This window comes from Falco punctatus (assembly GCF_963210335.1).
Source record: "Falco punctatus genome assembly, chromosome: 14".
Lineage (NCBI taxonomy): Eukaryota > Metazoa > Chordata > Aves > Falconiformes > Falconidae > Falco > Falco punctatus.
In genome coordinates, this window is record NC_137594.1 from 21,318,396 (window position 1) to 21,339,381 (window position 20,986).

The 20,986-nt window shown below is 45.0% G+C and overlaps 1 protein-coding gene across 2 annotated transcripts in view; it reads right to left on the bottom strand.

Moving 5' to 3' along the window:
• Window positions 1–217: 217 nt before the first annotated feature.
• Window positions 218–20,986, bottom strand: part of AMFR (autocrine motility factor receptor) — a 30,453-nt gene continuing 9,684 nt past the window's right edge. Inside the window, exons 5-14 of one of the 2 annotated variants that reach the window (XM_080411132.1) lie at window positions 20,560–20,600; window positions 19,649–19,781; window positions 18,948–19,081; window positions 17,086–17,196; window positions 13,891–14,081; window positions 12,185–12,288; window positions 10,022–10,156; window positions 8,326–8,409; window positions 3,293–3,477; window positions 218–1,803 (exon numbers count right to left, since the gene is read on the bottom strand). In XM_080411132.1, coding sequence (XP_080267258.1) covers window positions 1,653–1,803; window positions 3,293–3,477; window positions 8,326–8,409; window positions 10,022–10,156; window positions 12,185–12,288; window positions 13,891–14,081; window positions 17,086–17,196; window positions 18,948–19,081; window positions 19,649–19,781; window positions 20,560–20,600 — 1,269 coding nt within the window. In that variant the 3' untranslated portion in view covers window positions 218–1,652. Of the gene's footprint in view, window positions 1,804–3,292; window positions 3,478–8,283; window positions 8,410–10,021; window positions 10,157–12,184; window positions 12,289–13,890; window positions 14,082–17,085; window positions 17,197–18,947; window positions 19,082–19,648; window positions 19,782–20,559; window positions 20,601–20,986 lie in introns of those variants that run through there. The other variant, XM_080411133.1, reaches the window with a different exon arrangement.

A 20,986-nucleotide genomic window follows, 5' to 3' on the forward strand; every position in this document is an offset into this window, starting at 1 on the left:
CTTGAGACACCGTTCCTCTTCCATTTCCACATTCACAGCACGACCGAATTCCAGGAGCAACTACTGGTCTGCAAGCCCCGGGCTCGGGAAAACATAGCTAGAGCCAGCACCAGGCAGCTGCGCTCCCCCTCATCGCCACAGCGAAGGGGAACCAAAGGGGACCAAAGTGCAAGTGCTACATTTACAAACCGAACACGCCACAGAAACATCCAAACAATTTCCAACACTGACCAAGATTTTATTTTTGTGGGTTTTTGTTTGTTTGTTTTTTAAAACAATAAAAACGAAACAGCTGTGCTCTGAGCAAAACCAAAGATCTCAAAAAAATTCTTTGAGGTTTACTAATAGCATTGCAAGGTAAGGCTTCCCAAAGAGTTTTATTGAAATAAATTATTTTCACCTAAACATCGATGCAATTCCTCTCATTAAATTCACCTTCAAATATCTAAAAACCAACAGTAAAAAAAGTTACCAACAATTCTAGATAATACTGGGCTCCTTCTAAAGGACAGTGATACTAGAACTCACTCTTCTGAAGTTTAAAAATTAAGTCACTGCCGTGTAAAATTCAACTATGCAAGCTAGGGGCGGCGGCGGCTCCAAGTGGATCTCGTGTCAAAAGTTCTTAAGAAAAATCAGAGGTTAGCAAGTTGGGCAGCAGCCGGTCCCAGGTCCAGCTGCCCCAGTTCCTCCAGTCTTTCTGCATAAATGCACAGTGAAGTTGTGGGGTTAAAAATGAAATAAAAAGCAAGATAGCAGAGCTATCTCCACGAAGTCCCATCCGTGTTGCTCTGGAGTCCACAACAGGCAGGTCCCTCTATCGCGCTCCCTTGGCTTACGGTGACACGGGACAGCGGAGGCCGTAACCTCGCCTGGCGCCCCACTTCTTCGCTCGATTCCCCGTTCCTCGCTTGTTTCTGGCCACAAAAGGCAAAGGAAAACAGCGCGGCGCTGGGGAGCGAACAGAGCCGGAGGTCTGCCAGCGCGGGAGAGCCCAGCAACAGCCGCAAACTACCGTACGCTGGAATTGATGCGCGTCGGTGCTTCGCTGCACGATTCACAGATTCTGGTTTTTCCGCGTTACGTAGCTAGGCAGCTTCCCTCCAGCCCAACGGCCGGCCTTCAGCGATGCCACCCCAGCCCTTCGAGCCGCCCTCTGTGACAGCCTGCACCGTCGACACCAGCAAGGGACCGAAGAGCGGGCGCCTGCTTATCTAACACAGCGTTTGCTGGAAATTTCTACAAGCTGTCTTTCCTCTTGGACCAACTCACCCCGCTCTCGAGCTGAACATGCCAGTGCCTGCACCCACAGCTGCTAATTCGGAACACGCCTTCCCCAGCCTCTGCTGTGCAGGCGGCCCAACGCCTCATGCTAGCTGCAGAAATCAGGCCCGTGGTTTAGAAATCGCCTTTTGTTTGTGGAGGGGGTCGACGTCACATAGAAAAGATTACAAAAAAGGTTAATTTGTCAGCTGTCCAAACATTATTAGACCACATGCTTTATACAGCAGAGAGGCAGCCAGCTCACTCGGCAGCACAGCCAGCTGAACTCTGAAGAGACACTTTCCTGCTGGTATAGAAAGCGCAGGGGGTTTTGTATTTAATTCATTTATTCAACATTGCTAACGAGGAGGAAGGAGGGGCAACAAGCACTAAGAGTTTTGCTGCATCTGAAGCCTCCGTTCGGCGGCAGCAGCCAGCATCCTGCGACGCAGGGTGACGGGATCGGCGGACGCCCCCTCGGGCAGAGGAGAGGGCTGCTCTGTGGTCAGCTCCTCGTCAGAGGTTTTGTTTAAATAACGCCTGCAAGAGGAAAAAGGAAAAGATGAGTGAGCAGAGCCCACTGCATTACGGCTCTGGAAAATACTTCGCTGGTACACCCCCAAAACCAGGGAGCCTTGCAAGGCACACCCAGAGCAGGAAAACACCTCGGCAAAAGCACACGCAAGCTACGTACTGCAAAACAAAAGAAAGGCCTGTATAACCTACAATAGACTTTGCAGAGCTGGCAGAAGCTCTTCATTTTTGTGCAAGATCCTTGCGCCTGTGGGAAGGAGCCAGTTCTAAAGGTCGGGACACTCAGAGCAGTTCACTGAGACTGCAGGTGAGCTACTGAATCTCTCTGTTCTTGTTATTCCACCACTTGTAAGACCCTGGCAGCGCCTACAGCCTGCTGACAACGAGGAAGCCTTTGACAGAACGACCACTAGGGCTGCAAAGTATAAGGTAAGGCAAAAATACAAGGAAGCAGCTGCCAGAGTTAACATCCCAAAGAATTTTTACGCTTGGGGACAAAATATATTGGTTTGCAATTCCACAGCTCTTCAATATAGCAAGGGAACCAGTAAACCAGAAAATCAAAAACACTGTTATCTCCCTAAATGACATTTTTCAAACATCAAGGAAAAATTATCATAGGACCAAACTATTTATAGACAAACTCGTAAAAGGTGTCACACCCCCAGTTATTTATATGAAGGCATTTCAGTGTGGGAGGAAAAAAAGAGCACAGGTAGGCTGGTAACACCAAAGGATACATAACTCAGTGCAGTTTTTGTAGACCCTTTCAGTAGCCTCCCTGTGATATAACAGAAGGGACAACACTTGTCACAAACGCTGGAGTTTTCTCTATACCACTAACGTGGGGGTTTTTGCTCTTTTTAATCAGCAACTAGATGCTAGTGAAGTTCACCAACATGACTTTTTGCTGTACATAAAAAAAGTTAAACTCTCCCTGTAACACCTATTACTAGTTGGGCTAAAAGAAAGTGTTACAAGTTCATCACTCTCTTCAGAGGTGTTGACTTGCTGGTCACGAGCTCCTCTGGCGTGCTTTATAGGTGGTCATCTGTCAGCTCTGTGCTGCTTTGTGCTTAAGACATTCTCTCGGTATTTGGAAAGAGTGATGCCTGATTAATTTCAGCTGTAACAGCACAGGCAGTGAGGGCTGACACCTACGCCAGGGGACAAACTGAAGATTACTAGAGGACTCGGCACAAGCAACGTGTTCTCACTTATTACAGGCTCAGCCTGAAGCCCATTGAAGCTGGAGAAATCATCTTCGGATTTCAAAGAGCTTTGCATCAAGCACTTAGGAAGCTGTGTACATGTTGGGACACATGACGCTATTTCAGAGCTGGGCTGATCAGCAATGGTTGTCCTAAAGCAGCACCCTGAGCCTGCTGTAGCAGATGCGTCCATTCCTCTTACTACTTCTTGCATCAGCCCAAGCTCTCATGGATATAATCTATTTGAAACCCATTCTGAGGGACTACAACCAAGCGGAACGTACTTTCGAGCTTGCTGCAACAAGTCTTCCTTCCGCTGAACCAACATACGCTGCCTTTCATCAGCTGACTTTGAAAAGCGGCTTCCCCTGGCCTCAAAATCTTCTGCTTCACCAGGCTCTGCTTCCATTTCGCTGGATTCCACCATTTCTTCCAGTCTCGAATTGAGTTCAAGCGGCACTCTCCCAGTCTAAGAGAAAAGGGCAAAAAAAGTCCTAAGTCCTTGCAAAATTGGCTAACATGGCTTCTTTGTGTCAAATCGACAAGCTACGAGAACTGACATTTTCTGAGGCACTGGAAGAAACCAGACTCACCTGCTGTACCCAGTTCCCCTGGGCTCCTTTGAAACCCCCAGCCAAAATACAGAACAAAGCCATTTCAACGCGTGTTCAAAGAGCCTGTATTCTGTAACACTGTATCTTTTGTGCCATGCTTGAAAGTAATCTCAAAGATAAACATTAATTACCCATAATTAATGCTCTCTGAAAATGGGGCACTTGAAATAGTCAGATCCCGCAGCTGACGACAAGCAACACAACGGTAAAGAGTGGAAAAAGCAGAAATCCATATACTAAGGAAAGAACAGCAAACTTATTTGCAAAGAGGATGTGTGCTTGAGAAGGGAATTTATGAGGCTTCGGTTCACCGGGTTCTGCAGCACCCAAATTACCGTGTATTTGGACTGCGGGAGCAAGGCTGGCAGCTGTCCCAAGCACGGTGTGTCAATAAAAGAAGCCGGCAGCCCGGCACAGAGCATCTCCTCACCCTTGACAAGTGGCCGACAAGGCTAACACGAAAACTGAGCTGATGAACGATGACGCCGATGAACCAGCGTAGGTGAAACAGCATATCCTGATTGCATCCTGTCCTACACGATCAGATCAGCTCCACGACAGAAAAGCACGATGTTACTAAGCGGGGTAGTGTCAAGAAACAAATCACCTCAAGGAAGGGCTTAAAGGTTTAGCCCTCGTTTGGTATCGCGGAGGATTACTCAGGCGGGATGCACCAGAGAGGCGTTAGCCAAGGCAGCTCCCACCCCCTTGTTTGGGGACTTGGGCGCTGCCACCACGGCAGCCTGGGTGGCCGTTACGTGGGCGCCGCGGGGGCACGGCCGCTCGCGGTCCAGCAGCCCGGGCTCCGAGCACCGCAGCGGGCAAGGCGCGGGTTTCAGCGGGTGACGTGCAAAACACGTTGAGTCGTTCCAAAGCCCTAGAGACGTACCGGTAATGCCAGCTCCCCGAGACGACGCCTTCAGAGGGAGAGAACCGAGGCAAATGTCACTTCCCATCACCCAGGCGACCCCAGCAGGAACGCCGGGGCTCGAGCCAGAGCGGCACACGGCAGCCTCAGACACGAGTACACGTGCTCAGCCTATTCCAGCCAAACCCCCGGCACGCTGGGATGTACCGAAGGGCGCCCCGTCCCGCACACACCGCTGCGCTGGGGTCAGGTGGCGGGTGCCCTCGGGACTGCCTCAAAGCAGCGCCACATCCCAGAGGGGGACGTGAGAGCTCCACAGAGCGATCCCATGGATTGTGCTCGGGGCCAAGACAACCTCGGCAGATCCAGAGGAACAGGTAGGGAGCAACCCGACTGCTGCTGCCCGTTACTACCAGGTGGACACGGAAAAGAGAAGCTCTGCTGGGTAAAGCAGAGAGGAGGGCACTCATCATAGTTAATGTTCAGAAAATACTTTTTTTTCTTTTTTTTTTTTTTATTCCTGTTGGATCATTCATTTCAGAAGATGCAAGCTAGCTCACCTGAGGTTTAGGGTTTTTTTTGTAATGTTACAAAGACACAAAAATCAATACCCAAAGCCCATCACTCTATCTGAGCACGAGAGTGGTTGCTGAGGAGGTTTTAGAGATAAAAATATCAAAACTAATTGCAGTAAAGGTTACGACAAGCCTCAGTATGACAGCAAATCTCCTTTTTTTTGATGCAGGATGCAGGAACTTACACACTGCAGAAACTCCTCCTCCTTCAGGCCCCAAGAGAGAAAGAGTTAGCTTCATGGAAGCCATGGGATGCCTCAGAAGTGTCTCCAAATGGAGCCACCAAGTACTTAAGCAACAACAATAAGCTGGATTCTCAAGGGAAGGACACATGACACAAGGGCTGCCCCAGGTATGATTCAGCCTTCTAACAAGAGCTCACTACTTGGGTCTGAGCAGTCCTAACCCAACCTCCACTCGGGATTACAGAAACATAAAGAAACACACAAAAAGACCCCGAAATTATAATCTTTAAATACATTTTCACACATGTAAATACAAGCTTGCAGAAAGTAGCTATAGCTGCTCTGGGATCTGTTCTTACAGGGAGCAAGAGAGTCAGAAAAGAGGGGAGAGAGGGCAGACAGGCTAGTGATGGAGAGCAAGCGATGGAGAGTGAGCGTGGAGAGCATTATGCACGATGCTGGAAGCATTAGCATTTCAATGCACAGCTGGAGAAAAGCATGTGCCAGCATCTTGCTAACCATACAGGCCAGAACTGTTTGAAGCTGTCAATGTTTACAGCATTATGATTTTTATGATCCCTTCTATTTATTATTCTCTTTTTATGATTCTTTCTGTTTCTTTCTATGATTCTACGATTATCTCCCAAACTTTTAACACAATTTAGACCACGACGCTGCTCAGAGATGTCTCTCAACTACCCTTACACTCTATGTCAGCACTGACACCCCAAAACCATAAGCTATATTGGGGGGGGGGGGGAAAATCAATCAATCAATCAGCCATTATCTCTATCTTAAGACCTTGGAATTCTAGACAGAATTAAGTAATAGTATGATACACGGCACAGAGGAAAACTGACACTCCTCACGAGGAAGGGTGCTTTGATTTGAACATGTCAGCTCCCCTAAAAGCGTTATTTCCAACAAGCAGAAGTCCAACAGGCTCACCACTTTCTGCTGGAGACCTACGAAGATTCCCAGTGGCTATGTTGATTTTAAAAAAAAAAAAAAAAAAAAAGAAGAAAAAGAGATGGAAAGCCTGTAAAACTTACTTTAAGGCTGCAGCACAAAGCAACTGGAGTTGCCATGGCCTCTCTCAGGAGCTGTATCATACAGTGCCAAGTTCCATCTCTCCACTATTTGGAAATTCAAGTCTTACCCGGAGATGATGAGTTGCTTCCCACTTGCATTTAAAAAGCTTCTTAGAAATCAAGTGCAACCTGCTGCAGCAGCTAGACCTTTCCACACAGACAAGTTTGACTGATTACAGCAACATATTGTTCTGGCAAGGAGAAAGAGAACATCTACAGTACACCAGGTACTGAGTTAAAAACTGAACTCAGAATCCCAGAGACATAAAAGTGACGGGAGTTTCCTAGGGAAGGGGCATCCCTAGGCTCCCAAGTCTTCTCTCCACAACAGAAACACTGTCAGCAGCAAGGAGGCAGATCTCTGTGGCTGCGTAACAAGGGTGATCAGCTTGCCTGAAGCCAGCCTAAGTGAGTACTAAGTGCACAAAGCATTTACAAAGCAGGAGGAGGACAGCAGCAACCGGAGCTTTCATACCACTGCCCACCAGCAGGTTTCCCTCCAGCATGGCAGTCTCAGTCTCCTGCTTCAGCCTCTGCCTACAAATCCCATCTGGCACAGTAAATATCCGCCCAGGAAAACCCGTGCAGAGGCCACCAGTTCATCCCCCCCTCCACAGCCATCGCCAGCCCCTCAGCTGCAGGAAATTCCCAACTGTTCACATATCTGCAGGCCATCCCTGTGCTATGCTACAAAACAAAAATACATCCTCCATCCAAACACCATTTGTTCCAGCTAAAACACATCATTTGAGATAAGTGCTCAGCTGTAATTCAAAGCAAGATGATGTCACTAATTATTAGAGAGCACGTGCTCAACAACATGACGTATGAACACCACTCCCAGGTTTTTCAGGTTCTGTAGAAGGAAGGACAGAGACACACAGAGTGCCAGGCAGAAAGAAAGGAAGGTGAACAGCAACACAACCCTTCAAAGTGGGATTTGAAATCGGTACCAAGTTAAGGATAATAGTTAGGTACCATTTGTAGAAAGAGAATTTTTACTCCTAAAGAACAGGAAAATGCCACCAAAACCTTCAAGTTAACACAAAAAGTTAGAGCTGCTAGAACAAGACCAAGACACTCACACCTACCCCAGGCCCTTATCAAACATCTGTACCAACCCCCATCACCCCTTCTTCAGCCTCAGCTGCGTATCAAACCAAATGAAAGTCTTTTCTGTCCTACACCCGGCGGACGAGGGAACTGCCCCAGTTCAGTTTCAGGTCAGCAGTGGGTTGGCTGTTCCGGTTATTAAAGGCTGCAGAGGCAGAAAGTCACGCACCTCACATATTTCCTCTAAGCCAGAAGAAACGGAGGTTTATAAAACAGAAACCTTCACGATTTTGCTACTACAGTCACAGAAAACAAAAGTGGAATGAGATCTTAACTCTGCTTGCAGGCTGGTGTTTTTTTCTGCCTGCCACAATTTAGCTAGCACGTGCTGTTCAATAAAGCCCTTAGTGAAGAACAGCAAAACCCATTATCGCGCTTTAGATGTACAAGGGCTGTTATGTCTTGGTCCTGTTTGTATCCCATCCCATTCACACCAAAGCTCCCCACATCTCCAAGTGCTTCCTCCAGAACACAAAAGAACTCTTATACCCAGAAGACAAATACTACTCATTTACTCATTTTAAGGGAAATGTCTGGAGACGTACAGAATGGGAATGGGAAGAGGAAGGGGAAGAGCAATGCATCCTGCTCTTCATGCTCCACAGATGGGCATGGGCCTGACCAGACGTGACCAGAGACACAGGCTTTTTCTGTTCTATCACTTGAGAGCACTTTTCTTCACGGAGGAAAAAGAAAAGCACACAGATAACTCTTTACAGCAGCACCATGCTGAAGCCTTACTTCAGCTGCCGGACAGCGTTAGTTCTGGTGTGAAACACAAGGAAGGGCTGCTGCCAACCCGACCCGGCACCGAGCCAAGCGCACTTACCTGTGCATGCAGCTTCTACTTGTGCTTTTTATGCCAAATTACCTGGGTGACAGTTTCGGTATCCTCCTGATCACCACTATGCCGTTCCACAGAATTGTTTGATGCAGGTCTAATGGTATCCGCACGCTGAAATGCAAACATCATGGGTTTAATACAGCATGTGAAATGGCAAAACAAAAACGAGTTCTTCGAACACATTCAAACTCTGCCCTCTGCAACGTCACGCGTTATGTTCAATTTAGAAACAGATAACTTAGCAATAAACAGAATGCACTGCGTTGAAAGAGAATTCTCTCTGCTTCCCCACAAGCAGACTCCGCGTAACAGTATTATCTGATGTGCACAGCACCAGAATTCAATATGCTTATTAACAGAAACATGGTCCCCAGACTGCTTGACTGAAATCTGCCATCACTAATTAAGAACAAGGCATCATCTTGCCGACTCCTTTCTTTGCAGAAAACCTTCCTTAGTGGTACAATTCAATTATCTGTCAGCAGAGAAATCAACTGGAAACGTTCTAAAGGCTCTGCACAAGGCTGAGAAGAGCCGCTTTAACTGAGCAAATATTTGTTTCTAGCCTCGCTAGGACATTTTCAATATATCTTTGGTACACAACCAAATATACTGCATTCGCAGAGACTAAATGAAGAGAAAATAAATCCTGATGTTTTTTCACTACATAATGTGTTTGAGACTGTATAGGCAAGCACCTCACGCATCCTGCAGTCCAATCACATCAATCAGGGCCAAGCTACAGGGCACGGGTGATAGACTCTGACTTTCCTTCATAAAGAAAATACCCTGATGCCATGATCTAACCCCAGCCAGCAACTAAGGCCCACACAGCCGCTGGCTCGCTCCCCCACAGTGGGACAGGGGAGAGAACTGAAAGGGTTAAAGCAAGAAAACTCACAGGCTGAGATTAGAATAATGCAATAAATGAAATAAACCACCACCAACAGCAGTAATAAATCGTAATGAAAAGGAAAATAACAAAGAGAGAGAAATAAAACCCAAGCAAAACAAGTGATGCCAATGGAAAACAATTGCTCACCACCGAGTGGCCGATGCCCAGCCAGCTCCCAGGCAGCTGCCCCCAGCCAGCTTTCCCCCTAATTTATGTCCTGAGCACGACGTTACATGGTATGGAACAGCCCTTTGGCCAGCCTGGGGTCAGCTGTGTGTCCCCCCAGCCTACTCACTGGCAGGGCAGCACGAGAAGCTGAGAAGTCCTGAACTTGGTGTAAGCACTGCTCAGCAACAACTCAGCCATCAGTGTATCACCAACGTTATTCGCATCCTAAACCCAAAACACAGCACTACACCAGCTACCGGGAAGAAAATTAACTTTATCCCAGCTGAAACCAGGGCACCTCTATTACAAATGGATAATGCTAAATCACACCCAAGACCCATCCTAATAAATACATTAAAAGGCCTTCAAAGGGCCACAGCAAGGCACAGATGAGTTCCTCAATCACGTACCACCGTGAGCCATTCCAATCCAGTCAGATGTTGCAACACGGAGACACAACATACACTAAACTGCCAAAACAGGTTTGGTGCTTCCGACTGCAACATCTTCCCACAAGTAAAATCTGAAGTTTAATATTGCATTGAGCTAAGCTGGATTCAGCAGGGCTTCAGCCTGCCTGGTTCCCCTCACTTGGTGAGACTCATCAACAGGCTCAGTTCTGCGCTAAGGCAGCCAGGCATTTTAGGTGCACAGACTTACCTGTGTGGGGAAAGGCACCTGGATGCGTCCCTCTAGGATGTTGTCAGTGGTGATCTCTACAGAACGAGTGATCTGCAAATCCTGCAGAACTACGTGGTAAGGAACCTGAGGGAACATGTCCTGAATCTGATGGGCCTGCAGAAAGCAAGGTTTACACAGTCAGAATCAGCAGTAAGTAAGTGTTAGCTGGTGAGTATCTCAAGAGAAAGAGATTTTTAAAAAATGAACAGCTCAAAGATGCTGGTTACGTTACAATAACTAACACACAGAAAGGAAAACAAGAAAGAAAAACCATTCTGGCATTGACTTATAGGGCAACACTTTGTTGAAGCCAACAGCAAAACTGCAACTCCTGTAGACACACCACATGGTCCTGAAAATTTAGGTTCCTGAACAGCGCTTGTAGATGCACAAAGGCTTTAAAAGCTTCCCAAACCTCTTTTTATGACAGCCTTTTTAATACAGATCTATACAAAATTCACAAGTGACTGAAAGTTAGATCTACACCGAGGGAAAAACAAAAATCATTTTTCTTTGTCCCAAATGGGTTCCAAAATGGTACTGTTAAGGACAAGCGGAATAAATTTTAATAACCTACTCTCTCCAGCTACCCTACCTACAAACCAGTTTAATAGGCTTAATATATAACTTATATATTATAACTTATATATATATATAATTTAACTTATAATATATAAATTATATTAATAATAATAAAAATAGCTCAACTAAATTAAACTGAGCTGTCAGGGAACTGTTACTATTGAATTTCAAGTTACTTAAATAATATGCAAATTAAATAGATAAGAGGGCAGATAAGTAATATGCTTTTAGAGTCTAACAGCTAGACATCATTAAATATTAAAATCCATATTTTAACTAATGCTGAACGTTTCGGGAGGGGGGGAATGAGAACAACAAGAAAGCAAGGGTGGAAGGAGTTTTGAGAGCAAAGCAAAAACTATGGACCAGCTGACGGTGAGTTCAAACACAAGCAACTACAGCAAACCTAACTCTCCGTTGTACTAGCGTGTGACCAAAACACTGATTTAGCATTTCAGCCTCTGGCCCTTCCCTCGAAACACTTCCCTAGGTTTTTATTCAGTAACGCAAAGGAGAATTTCACTTATTGTATATTAAAAATGTGTAACACTTCAATAGTTTGCTAACTTGGGCCTTTCCATTAAAGCAGGCATTTTAATGTAAGTTGATAATGTACTTCTAATAATACACAAGGCTAAGGAATTATTACTCATCTTTAATGAAGCCAATTGATGTCACTGTGTCCAGTAAAAGAAACACCAAACTGACCTGAGACGGAGAGCTCCTGCGTATTGTGCTAGTAAATAACAGCCAACACCTTACTGCTCCCTGCCTGCCCTACCACAAACCCCCTAAAAATTGGGGCCGTATCCTGTGATATCCCATAGTGAAGGCTATGGGAGAGATCAGATACCTCCGAACGTTTATTAAGGTGCTACAGCACACACTAGCTTTAAGAACTCAAAGGAAACAGCACTTCTGAACTAAGTGTGTTCCGTGAGGCTGTATCCTTCTCTTTTTGTAACACATCAGAGTGTTTATGTATGGTCAACAGACCTGGCACGTCACCCTCAACACTCCTACTATCATCGTGAATCAGCAAGAACTGACTGTGCTAGAGACCCCCGTCTCATGCTGACAAGACACTCAAACACAAAGAGCTATCTTGGAGCTTAGTGCTATTAAAAATAAATACTTTAAAAAAAATAAAATCAAAAGCCATAGAATGGGTTTGACTAGTCACCACTTGACCAACAGCTAAATTCTCTACAGACTCACAGCCGTTGCTACTCTGAGTTGTAAGTGAAGATAAGAAAAAAAGCTAAAGTTGCACTAAGCGAGCTGAGAGAAATTCTGCCTGTCTACACAGAAAGCGTATGTCATTTTTCTCCCTCATTTACCTGCCTCCAGACCTGCTGTGAATCAATCTGTGTTGATTCAACATTCCAATCAACATACATCCCTAACTTCACTAAAACAAAGCTCGTCTCAAAAAACCAGCTTTCCCGTAGCACCTAAACACTTGTTTTGACTTCCTCCCCCTTAGGTTCTCCATCTACCTCCTTCCCCCCCGCAACACAAAGAGGAAGGCCGAGGTGCAAACTGTTAAAGCAGTCATACCATAGCATTAAGCTGGGAGTTGCTGGCTTGTGCGATACCGAGGATGTGCGTAGTATGCATCACTTCCACTGAAAAACTGGGCAGCCAGCTTGCAATTCGAGAGCCTAAGAGGAAGAAACCACCAAGAAAGTCAAGCAAGGATACGAGGTTCTCAGCAGGCAAAGTGCTTCTACATGTATTTAGCACAAGTCTTCACATTTCCATAAGGTACATACGGAAAGTTCTGCAGTGCAATCCATCCCTAAGCTCTCCCAAACCTGGAGATGGCTGGAATAAACCAGTAACTGCCAATACTCTCTTCAAACACACTGTCACCGTGGCTTAACAATCTGAGGGCCATTAAAGGGAAAATTAAAATAATCCAGAGCCAAATTCAGTTCTGGAATACATTTATAACTCCAGAAGTTTTACTAAGAACAGGCCAGCTTCTAAAAAGGCTGCATCTGGTCCCAAAATGGGTCAGCTCTATGTGGCTGGCATCACTGTGAAAGTATTACTACAACTACACGGAGTAACTGAGCAAAGTGACTGCTGCGAGCGTGTGCTGAGGCTCAACAGCGTAGGGCACATGGCCAGCACCCTCCTCCTCCTTGTTTCTATTTAAATAAACGGGGTTTGCTCCATGCCACTTCTGCCTGCACAGTAATTTTGCAGGTCTCCAAGCCACAGGAGAGCACTGGGGAGGACAGCTGTCAAAAAAACAGAGTAGTACTTGAAATACAAATATCTTTTGGAGTCTTAAAGCAACCCAGAAGTGGGAGCCATGCAAGAAGCTATCAGCCAGTCTCAGTGTACCCAGAAATGTCTGACCCTTCTCTGCCCATTATTCTCCTCCCACAAGCTCCAAAGGTTGCAAAACCAGCACAAACAAAGAACGGGTCGCTATGTAAGTCTGCAGCATCTCAGCTACATCCTGGGAGCTCCACCAGGACAGAGCCCAAAGCTGAGTATTTGCACTAGTGAAACCTACTGAGAAACAACACAACTGCCATCAAAAATGTGGGAAGCTGTGGAAGACAAGCACACACTGATACCAAAACTATAAAATAATCTGGAAGATAAGTAATGGAAAATGTCTCTTTCAGAACAAGTTTGTCGGCACACACGGAACTCGTCATGGTCTGAAATCACATCTGCTTTGTGAGTACTTATAACACACCACTGAAAAAAACACATGTAGAGCTGTTCTGGTTACGTGATTCCAAGAACAAGCTTCTGCACCTAACCCAGCATTGCAAGTCTCTTGTAAATTCAGTGGCAAATGGACTTTTGACAACCTCACATTAGCTAGGGGATAGGGGAAAGATCAACTTTTAGACTGCACCAGAGGTTTGTTTCCACTTTGACTGTCACTGATTAACTGCCACTGGGTAAAAAAAGACAGACACATGAATTTCCCTTTCTGCTCATCAACACGGCACGCAATGAATAAATGCCAGTATTACAGCTGCTAAGCACGACAAATCAAGAAAAAGGGGGCACTTGTACAAAGTCTTTCAGGAAATCTCTGTAGCTCTGGACCACCCGAGAAACACATATCTGAGCTCTTGCAAAAGGCCCGTAACAAACACATACGTGTCTGACAAATGCAAGCAGAAGCACGGTTTCAGTTTCAGCTGAAGCACAGACAGAATGCCCTTCTAGAGAAGGCTGTTCCCTTCGTTTATTTGGGCAACAAAATCCGATGTCAAACCTGCTTAGCTCACCGTCAAAGTGGAAGAAGTGATTGTGCTGGTTCAAGCGCGGTCTGCCTTCTGCTACCGCCACGGGGACCAAGTTCTCATCCAGATTTTCCCTTTGGCGATTCTCCCTCACATGATGGTTGTCAGTGATATTAAGAGACATTCTGCAGGTGGGGCAAGACGTGTCTTGTTCCAGCCAGGACCGCAGGCATGAGCTGATCGGAAAATAGTAATAATATGGTGAGCTTGCAGCGTTTTTCCAAGACATCAGTATCACGAGTACATCAAGCAGCTGCGGCACATCCTGTACAGAACATCAACACAAGGGCTGCTTGGAGATAATTTGAGAGGTACACTTGATGAGCCCCTGATAACTCTGGCACAGGTTTCTCGGTTTTTTCAGCTGAAAATACTCCAAGTGTTCACTTTTATAAACAAGCATGCAGATTTATCACAAACTTAAAACACTCTCCAAGTCTGTTGCCCCTCTAGCTCTGAACAAGCAAGTTTTGCCTGGAAGGGGAAACAAATCATTTCTCTTCTCTCACCATCCCCAAGTGAAAAAGGACAGAAACTGGACAAATACTGAATATATACTGACTCATTTTCACAGCAGTCCTGCCAGTGTGATGAGGCAATGGCACCTCCAAAGTTTTTCAAATATCTCTTAAAAAAAAAAAATCAATACCCAAACCACCACCAAAGCGAGTACCACTCTGGGAACTCTCTGAAGAGATTTATTAATGCTGATGAGTGCTGTGTCACTGCAATGCTTACTTAACTCGGAACATTTGCTGTCTGGCAGAAAGTGAGAAGCGTTTGAAATGGAGGTTTAAACACTTAGAGCTGTGCCTGCCTTTTGATTCAGATGGATTTGACCCACCAGAGGTATCTGTTGTCAAGTTAAACCGAATTTTCAGTACGGAAGAACTGAGCACATCTCAGTATGACAACACATACTTCACGCTTGCAGGGTGGGTTTCTCTCCAGCAGAAGCTCTCAAAACACTTTAGAAAGGTAGAGACATGCAAAAAGGTCAAATAAACCTGTTTCCCAAGTTGTGTATTTGCAGAGTAAAGGCACAGATCACAGGTTTGGGCTGACAGAGCAAGTCCCCAGCTGTGGGACTACAGCAACACCAAGGATACAAGCACTCCACACAATTCCTGAAGCTGTAACGTACAGACATATTGCCGAAGTGTCTTCCATCATATTTAAATGGGGGGATACACAGTGTTCAGAATTTACAGCGATGGGTTTCCCAGAAACAACCGAGACACTATAGTAAAAATCTACCAGCTTCCATCAGCACAGGCAGCAGCATGTCAGCACTGCCAATGCTGTCCAGCTTCATCTCCGTGACTGCAGCAAAACCACCCTGCACAGAGCCAACTCAAACCTCTGTGAGAGCTGTAGGCAACAGGTCACCTGTGAGACACCCAGAGGGACACAAGCTACCACCACGCTGCTGCTGCTCCACGGCTCAAGCACCGAGATGCTGGAATGGACATGACCCCACCAGCCTGCATCAGCACCAAGCCCTAAGGCTTGCAGCAAGCCAGCCGAGCTTATACCCATTTCGTTCCGCACAGGCAGAGGGACTCGGGCACCTAGAACACCTCAGCAGAAGGATGACTAACAAGAGGCCAAGGCTGGCAACATTTCAGAGCCAACTGCTTCTTAAAAGGTAAAAGGAGAAGGTTCCAACAGAGCCTAAAAGATTCTGACACCTGCTCCCATCACACTCCCTTAATATTTAGGCACAAAGTTGATCTCAGCAATGTGAATCTTCCCCGCCACCTTCTCTTCTACTCAAAATAAATGGCTATGAAAAAAATCCCATGTAACTGAGAATGGACAAAATGTTCAGACTGTTGGCAAAATCACCAGGCTTTTATGAGGAGAGAAACCATTCTTGGGTTGTAAATAGAGCGATTATTTACAACTGCTTTTATATGCAAGTGTAAGTCATCCACTGTAACACGTTCCTTCCCTAAATGCACTAAGGAAGTTAAGTGTAACTTAGCTTAAAAAAAAACCCAAAAAAACCACACACACACACACAAAAGGATCCTTTTAGATACAGAGAAGATAACTTTCCAAAGAGAAGACCCTGGGCTTCTCAAGTGCTCAGTAGGTGATTAAATATTCATATGATTCAGCAGCATTGGAAGAGGAGTTTCTGCTACAGAGGCACATTATCTCATTAGAGACTTCTTGGAACACAGATAAATATTTATGGCAAGGTTTGTCATAAATGACAACAATTTAGCACACAGATTATAACCTCTGGTTTGACAGTTACCAGAAAAATAAAAAGCTATTTGCAGCACAGAACTTGCTCATATGACACCGCAGGGACAATTTAACTGGCCATGCGTGTTAACCACATGGCACTTCAGGAAGTCCTGACTCTATCCCCGCATCTCCTTTCATTTTTAAGCACAAGCATGAACATGTAAGCACTACTACAAAAGATCTAAGAAAAAACCAGAATCACATCTAGCTCAGCACACTGTCTACACAAGCATCTGCTACTACTCACTATTGAGTGAGTGTAAAAACCAGTATACAGAGAGATCCTTTGGCCAAGAGCCTCCCAGTTCCAACCACCAGCTGCTTGAGGGACCTCCTCAGCTAATGTGATTAACCTCCGTTACAGCCCTGACAGACTCATCCTCCCATGAAATCAGACAGTCAGACCTGGCCTCCACAACCCTCCTGGGGGGCCCATCACCGTGCAAGGATGCACTGTATAAAAATATTCCCCATTTTCTTCTCTTTCAAGCTGATATCTGAAATGTATTTAAGAATCCAACTGCAATTTTTCTCCCTCATCTGAAAAGCAACACACTCTCACGGAAGAGGTGATGCATAGGATGAAGTAAAGGGGGAAAGGGCACACTTTACCAAGCAGTTACACAGCAAGGCAGGGTACAGACTCGCAGCTGAGACACCATAAGGCAACACCAACCCATCAGCTGGCAAGACACATGCTCTTAGTTTGGGGGGAAACAAAATGCACCAGGTGAAGCAACTCAAACATGAAAATGAGTCAAGTGAACACAACTTGTACTCTGTTATTAGAAGCAGACCAAGACCACTCGGTGGGAGAGCATCCACAGCTTGGCTGATAGCTCTGTAATTGTTACCCTGCTGTAACTTTCAGTCCCTCCCCTTCTACAGTCAGGCACACCTTCCCCCACCCCAGAAACGCACCTGTGGAAGAGATGGCCGCAAGGCAGTTTACGTGCGGATTGCATGGAGTCCCAACAAATGGCACAGTCGTCATTATTGACTGCTAGCTCCTCTGGTGTTGCAACTGCAAACCTACAAAGAGGAAAAAGGAAGAGACAGAAGTAATGACTTCGTCAGCTTGGCATGGCCTCCTGCCTCCCAGCACAGAGGAAAACTTATCCTCCACCTCAACCTTTCCTTGGGAAAGGTGTGCCAGCAGGCTTGTTATTTTTTTCCATAAGTCAGACCCACACTGCAAAGAAAGACACACACACATCCCTCCCATGCATTCTTACGGGCATTTTTTTTTTTTTTGCACATCTCCACTTACACCCTAACTACACAAAGCCTTGACTTAGTATCTTCCAAGAAGTATGACCATTACATCGAGAGCCTCAACTTATAATCTGCATACATTCAGCTTACGTCATTTTTCTAAATGAGTTTTTATAGCTGCACCCATTAAGATGTCTTCTTGAAACCCTAAGCGTTCATGGTCTGACTAATTTTGGCCTCAGATTTTGCCAATCCCCATTTGTCTTCAGGTTGCTTTTTGGTTTTGTTTTGCATTTTTTTTTATTTTTTTTAAACTACAGTGCCATGCAAGAGCTACTACACAGTACCCAAACATGGACAATACAGAGAAGAGCGGCACAGCACCATTTCGAGGTGCTGCTGGTGTGCAATACGCTTGAAGAACAACTACAGGAAAACAGGGAGCTCGCTGCCATCGGCAGCTTCAGGGAGAAGCTAGAATGTGGTTCTTCCAGAACAATCAGAATGACAAAAACACATCAAGTCACTCAGGCAAGAAGTCTGAGTCACATGCAACTCAAACAGCTTTGTGAGCAGCTTAAAGGGGTTCAGCAGCAGCACCTTACTGAAAAGAAATAATGTATTGGGGATAAACTTTACTATGCAGCTCTTAACCTGGTATCAGAGCCATTAAATGACTTGTCACAATGAAAACCTCGGCAATCTCCAGAGAAGTCGGTCCTCTCTATCTGGACTACAGCAGCAGGCATCACAGCCAGTCAAACCCGCTGAAGTCCACAATGAAAATGGTACAGTGACATACAGAAAGAGCAAAATTCTCTGTAACTCTTAAAATTATTAAGGACATAGCTGAGTTATGAAAACATTGGATGAGAGATACAGTAGCATCTGGCACAACGCTAGGTTTTAGCAGGCCCTTCCGTTTCTCTCTGTTGCCTCACTACACGGGGATGGACTGAAGTAATCCCAGTGTGCTCGCAGCTCCCCTACAAGTACAGAGTCTGTTTAGAGCTGGCTTCAGATTTAATAAATACATACTTAAAGCTCAGCTGGTTTTAATTAATATTTTGATTTAATTTCAGGCGGTAACTGAATAGTATGGGCCAATGAAATTAAGATCATTTTTCTATCATAGCCAAAGACAGTATCTGACAACCAACACCGGCAGGGGTCTGCAGAATTCATGTCACCCCACCACGCTAGGATACAAGAGAATAGAGGAGAAGAAATACTGGACCAGGGGAGTTCTCTTGTGGCCCGTAACACGTTACCAGAAATACTGCTATTGTAAAAGTCAATCCTACATAGACTCATAGAATAGTTTGGGTTGGAAGAGACCCTTAAAGGTCACCTAGTCCAACCCCACTGCACGTGTCCCCAGTAACAAATAAAATGGGTAAAAGTACACCGTAAATGTAAAGACTTAAGAGCGAAATTTGCAAGACTGCATCTCTCCGGCTTACACCACACCACTGTGTATCTAAGGAAGGTAAAAGAATCCCAACTTCTTCGTCAGGATCCTCTCTCCAGGATCCACATCAAGATCCCAGAGCAAATGAGAGGCTCACCTAGCTTCCATGTTTCCAACCACACGCAGGTAGTTCTTATGCCGCCGAATTCTTCGCTGAACCTCGTGAAACAGGTAGCGCAGCTGCATAAAAATCACCAGGCTCGCCATTGACAACCAGATACTGCCAAACAGCTTGGGGAAAAAACAGAACAGTTATTAGAAGCAAACACCAGGGGAAACAAGTGGCCACCACCACAAGAAACTGCATCAGGTCTTAAGAGAAAAGGAAATCGAGAAACAAGCACTGAAGAATTTTTCTTGTGTTGAGACCATTCAGACTAACCACACATGTTCACAGGTATTACTACTCATTACATCTTCAGATACAGCTTCAGCAGCACAGCATTTATAAAGGATTCTGTATTCAGTTTTGTTCAGCTTAATGTCCCCTGCTGCCAAAGAAAATTATTCAGGCTGGTATTACTCATTAACAAAGCTAATTAAACACCTATTAAACAGGTAATTACACAGTAGTTAATACTCCATAACAAAGTTATTTGTGAGGACTCCAATTACACAGGAGGAAGGAATGCCAGAACTCCTCACACTACATTTTCCTCTTTATTTAAATAACTTCTCTGTAATATTTGGTTCCTAAAATAAGCAAAGCAAAAAAAAATAACCCATAAAATATTATATTATACCCAGTACCCTTTAAGGCCAGCCTAACTGCTCAACATTATGTCCAGGATTTCATACCAGCATATGAGTATGATGCATCAAGTCCAGTGAAAGCAAGGTTAGCTCCATGACAAAATCTGTGTAGTAGACGTAAGTGCCTTTGCCCTCCCATGTTCCTTCATGGTTGAGATCCCAGAGATGAATTATGTATCTGGCAAGAGCATGGAAATTAACATTATTCTATCTTTTTTGTTAAATAGTATCTCTAGCATTCAAACTATTCTATCCATTTTTCAAACAACTTCTGGATATGGGTTCTTTGCCCTTCCTAAGCCCAGTGACCATATTCTGTGCTTTCCTGGGGGACTGTTTTTTTAATGCTACTGTTTTCAAACAGCAACATTTTAAAAAGGCAAAAATCAATCAATGCCTAGCCCAAACTGGCATTACACATACCACCAGCTGACAGAGAAGATATAGCATTAACTCCTGCATATACTGAAAGCCAATCTTTGGATTACAGTAACTACAGACCCACATTTTTCAGCATATGAGTTGTTCCTCAAGTGAGGCATTACAGTTTGGTGACAGACCTGAAATGCCAGTGGTGACCTGGGCAAAGAGGTTCTGGGCTACACGTCGTGTCCTACATGTGCGTACACACGGGCATTACAGATACACACGTATGCTACTTTCTCAAAGCAAAAGTTCTTGACATTAAGATCTTAAAAGAAACCCAGCAGGATGACATTAAGTAGCAACCCTCATACAGCAGCCCAAATCCATTTTAATCCATGCCTCCAGCTACTAGCACCCACTGAAGCTATCCAGGCATTGCAAATTCATGCTTAAAAATAGTACAGGCTAACATTAACCACCTTTGTCCATGCATTTACAATTCAACAAGGTAATTACAGACACCTTTTAAATCAACATGCTATACACAATACCTTCTTGAAACACCAGCCTATAAAACAGAAGCTACTCACCGCGTAATCACATGAGCTGTTCTGACTGTCACAAGCAGAGACTACAGAAGAGGCAGGGAGGGGAAAGAAAAAAAAAAAAAAAAAAAGAGATATGTTGATAACATTCTGGTAGGGAGGGCGGTCCAGAGGCAGAAGCTACAGGGCTAAAACACAACACTGCAGCTTAACAAGTTCCTCTGAACCCATGGTCACTACAGACGACTATGTGCTCAATATACCTGTGACAAACAGGAAGCTTATAAATAAATAAGGAGGAAATTGTTCTCAAAAACGCAATGCTCTTGGAGCACCCACTAGTACCACTGCTAAGCCTCACTTTTTCCCCTGCTACATCGGACATATTATCTTCTATTCTTATCACTCGCTGAGTGTCAAGACCACAACTCCACCAAGCACCTCTCCTCATCCCACTGCTCAAGAAAGAACT